The 4,582-nt window shown below is 36.3% G+C and overlaps 1 protein-coding gene across 1 annotated transcript in view; it reads right to left on the reverse strand.

Moving 5' to 3' along the window:
• The window catches only part of PRG4 (proteoglycan 4), a 17,019-nt gene extending 13,598 nt beyond the window's left edge, over positions 1 to 3,421 (reverse strand). Inside the window, exons 1-3 of the mRNA XM_023510853.1 lie at positions 3,385 to 3,421; positions 2,738 to 2,839; positions 74 to 196 (exon numbers count right to left, since the gene is read on the reverse strand). Coding sequence (XP_023366621.1) covers positions 74 to 196; positions 2,738 to 2,813 — 199 coding nt within the window. The 5' untranslated portion in view covers positions 2,814 to 2,839; positions 3,385 to 3,421. The remainder of the gene's footprint in view (positions 1 to 73; positions 197 to 2,737; positions 2,840 to 3,384) is intronic.
• Positions 3,422 to 4,582: the final 1,161 nt, after the last annotated feature.

Raw genomic sequence — 4,582 nt, forward strand, 5'->3', positions numbered from 1 at the left:
AGGGGGCGCGAGGGGAGCTGGCGGAGCAGAATGGTGTTGCGTGACCGAGGAGACGCCCGCGCTCCGGACTTACCCGCAGTGCAGACTCTCTTGAAATCAGGGCAGCACTCCATGTAGTGTTGACAGTTATAATCACAGTTGCAGGTGGCATCTCTAGAATACCCTTCCCCACATCTCCCTGCACAGCTTGATAAATCTAAAATTACACAATACTAGCGTAAATATGGCCAAACCACTTCACAGAGAGGGGGAGGGATCTCATGAGGGGGACAGAGCCACTTTGGGGAGAGAGAATTTTAGCAATTGGGAAAATGTTGGAGTGATGGTGAGCAGCTGATGATTGGCTGATCTCTTGATCATCACGTGTCATTTTAGTCTTCACTAGGCTGAGAAGATAAATACACTTTTGAAAATTAGGCAAAGTAATGGCTTTGCATAAAGAGAGTGATATTTCTAAAGGAGAAGGGTCTGTAGCTATGATCACAACTAGTTGTCATTTATGGAACATCTGTACCAGGTACCAAGTCACATGTTATCTCCAATGCTTATGAACATGTTTCCAGGAGAATCTTGGTAGGCCCTTTTTAGAAATTAGGAAACTGAAACACAGAAATTTTAATAACTTGCTCACTGGCACACATTTTTGCCACTAGCCAATATTTCCAGTATATTTGTATTATAGGTCATTTAATACCTATGAATTATTTGTACTGATTTATTTTACTCTTCGGAATGCCCTGATTTGAATAACAAATTATATAGTCTTCCTAAGTAAACAGTCCATCCAGAATTTGAACTCTGATGCATGTAATTCTAAAGCCCAAGCTTTCCCCACCCAATTGTATTGCCTCTCATTCCAGATGATGAGTTTAAGGCAAGCTGGTTCTGCCAGCACAGACTTTACTGGGCTTTCTCCTCCTCTGTTGGAGATAACAGGATGCTTTAAAGGTTGAGGACGCCAGATGCTTAGAACCATGACTGAAGTTAGTATAAAATAGAGAAAACTTGAAACATTATCTGGGCATGAAGATAACCGTCGTGAATGGAGTTTTTCTGGGCAGAAAGAAAAACATTAACCAAAGCACAATCATCTTCGAATTAAAAAAAAAATATTGAAAAACAGCACCTTAAAAACCTCCCTGAGAGATAACCACAGGAGCATAACAATGGAATCCATCTCCAGCATGGAAATTAGCAGGTGCAGGGTTCTAAATCCACAGAGGAATGTTAAAACACACTTGAAAAATTCTCAAAAGAGTAGAGTCCAGAAAAGTTAAAGTCTGAATATGCAAATCAAACAGTAAACAGTAGGGCAACGTTCAGAATTTTTGCGTACACGTATGCCAAATACATACAAAAATGCATATATAGTGTATGTATGGAAATACATATATTATATACAAAGAAAAAAGAGAATGAGAAGAGGTGGAGAAAGCAGGAGCAGCAGACAAGACGGCATCAAAACATGTTCTTTCACAGCTGGCAGCTCTCTGAAATTAGAAATCCATTGTCTGTATAGGGAAGGCTTATTTAATGGATTAGATGTCTGTCCTACTTTGGTTGCTATTAATTTTAATCACTAATTTTATGTAATTAACAGAAAGTAAAATCGTTTAGTGAAAAACTGGTTGTAGGACAGAGGAAACGGTGGTTTATGGTATGCACCCAGTTTGTAAGGCTTGTGAATAATATTATGGGAGAGCTGAAGGATCTGAAGCTATCAGAGTAGACATCATTCCTAATTAAATATTCACATTTGTGTTCGTGTGTTTTTCCATCTTTTCTTATCTAAGCAGTTCTGCAACTGTGCCTGTGCAGGCAGTTACATCTCATGTTCAGGTTTCATGAGAATTTTAGTTACTTTATTGGAAATGTCTACTTTCAAAATGTATTTTCACTGTAACAGTCATGAATCTTGATTTTCTTCTCTCAGATTTTGGTCATCAAAGGAAATAAAAAGGTGAAGAAAAGAAAGGGATTTGGGTGGTTACACTGGTCAACCGAGATCACAAGCAAACAACTTTTGCTAATGTGGTTACATTGAAGGTACCTTAACACTCTCTAAAAATGAATAACAAGAACTGTTCATCAGGGATGACTCTGTCTTGGGCGGTCTATAAATAGCTAAATATTATAACACAAAATGACAGTAACATTTGTATAAATGTATATCTGGGTGAATAGTCTTTCTAATAAAAAGAAAATACTTTCAAGATTAACAAAAATGTTATTTGAAACATCGCAAATGTTCGTTGTACTATGGTATCTATTTCTACATGATGCCAAAAGAATTATTATAATTTATTTGATATAAAAGACAAAGTAGATTTATTTCCCAATATACAGGAAAAATTATATGAGAAGTATTGATCTTTGAGTTATTTTGATGATGTTAGATAGCCCCAGCATAGTTTTATTCTGTGTCTGGATATTTTTTAAACTTTTGAGAGACCCATAGGAAAGATAAGTACCAAAATCATTCTGTATAAAAGCTCAAAAATTCTTGAAAGTTTTCATAATATGGAAGAAAAAGGTGAGAACTCCAGAACATTTATAAATAGGCTATATATTGTTCACATTTTATTAAGGTTATGCTACATATGAAACTCAAATATAAATTTTTAGAAATGTCTTTCTTTTGTTAAGAAATCAAGACAATGACTAGCAATAGTTCTTTTTTTTTTTTTTTTTTTTAGCAATACTTCTTAAAGAAAAGTATTTTTGATGGTTAAGTTACCTTGAGATGAAACTTGCTGAACCAAGAAGATAGAAAGCAGCAGCAGTAAGTAAATGGGAAGCATTTTCCACTCCATGATTGTCCTCGGGAACTGCTCCTCTGCTGAAAACAAGACAGATGTCAGAAACTGCTCTTGTATCTCACACTAATATGCCTGTGTTACCCACAATGGATCAAAACTTAAAATGTAATTTAATAATAAAAACAGCCTATTCTTGAGACTACACTTTTTAAAGTAATTCTACAGAAACAACTGGCTATTACCTTCATTCTTACACAGAACAAATCATCATTCCCCTCAGTTATGGTATTGACCAGGTTAATGCTTTAGAAATCTCCAACATAAGAACAGATTTATCTTAAAGCTCTTTTCAAAGTACAGCATATACTTACAGTGCAAAGCTTAAATTCTTTCTTGGGGGAAGAAGAAATCACTAGCTTCAATAAAATTAAACTTAACAAGCACAGTGGAATTATTGTTCCAACTTCCCTTAACTCTCAGTATAAATGTAAAAGGTTCCAACAGGTGTATTGCATAAACAGGACCTTTTAAACAAAAATTCCAACTACTATCCTATAAATCTTTTTCAAATACCTTTAACGAAAACACATTCAATCCCAGGAAGCAAGTTAACTTTGACACTTACCCGTAAATGAATAGATGGATTTCTCCAATGTGCTGGAAGTCTTATATATCAGTGCAAATATATTGGGATGAACCAATTAGTCCAAAGGTTAGACAAAATCAACAGTGACAACCTATGAAATCAGGCTTTCCTCATGGATTGGAAGAGGGCCCAGACGACTAGACTTAGGCAACATCTGGAAAACACTTCCATTAAGAAAAATGACTACTACAAAATAAATTTAGATTTATTGCCCCAAACATTTCTAATTTCTAAGTGAAGTGAACAAATTGTTCTGAGATGGTACATCACTCTGGCAGGCTTCAAATAGCACATCGAAGCAGCAACTTCAAAATAGTCAAGTGCTGGTTTTTTTCTTTTTTTCCAGTTAAATCTAGCAAAGGTGGCTTTGAAATTGTGTACAGTGACCTTATGGCATAAATTTCCTAAATTTATTGCATTGAATCACATGTACATTTCTTTTCTTGAGAAGTTTCACTAAACACAGAGAACATCCCCTCAGTTACCTACAGGTGAATTACGGACACTGCAGAGTTTCTGGCTTCCTTCACTCTGCCAAAAACCTGCTTAAAGACTATAGGGTATTTCTCTTCACCCCTCTACTTAAGACCAGCAGTGTTTGGGAAAATTCTTTTAAATTACTAATTTATTTTTCTTGCCATAAAGCAAATATGAACCCTCAACCTTGCAGACTTAAGTTAGCTCAGATCAAGTGTTGATTAGAAATATTCCAGTTTAAATCTTACTCACTAACACAAGGCCTCGCTCACATCCTGGCACCTCTCTGAAACTCTCCTGGGTTAATATAAATCCCATCTAGAATTCTAGTCGACAAATACATTTTATTGAAAGTATCGGTTCATCTGTCTCTGTCCCCAACAGACTGCCATTTCCCTAAGGACCACCAACAGTAAGTATATCTTAATTCTACCACCAACATCTAGTCCAGCACTTCACCAGAGTTACGTGTTTAATGTATGCTTGGGGAAACAAATTACTGTTGTAGCCTGGGTTCTGCCGTGTACTAAGAATTTTGTAAGTGCTGCGTTTAATTATCACTAAATGCCTTTAAGTTAAATATAATCATCCCCATAAGGAGACCCACAGGTAAAGAGTCTGTGAGCCATGCAAGGGACCACAAAGACAAGGAGCCGGAACCAAGGTCTGAACCCAGCTCTCTGCATTTTAAGTTCCACCG

This window comes from Otolemur garnettii, unplaced genomic scaffold (genome assembly GCF_000181295.1).
Source record: "Otolemur garnettii isolate 467f Iridium unplaced genomic scaffold, OtoGar3 scaffold00016, whole genome shotgun sequence".
Classification (NCBI taxonomy): domain Eukaryota; kingdom Metazoa; phylum Chordata; class Mammalia; order Primates; family Galagidae; genus Otolemur; species Otolemur garnettii.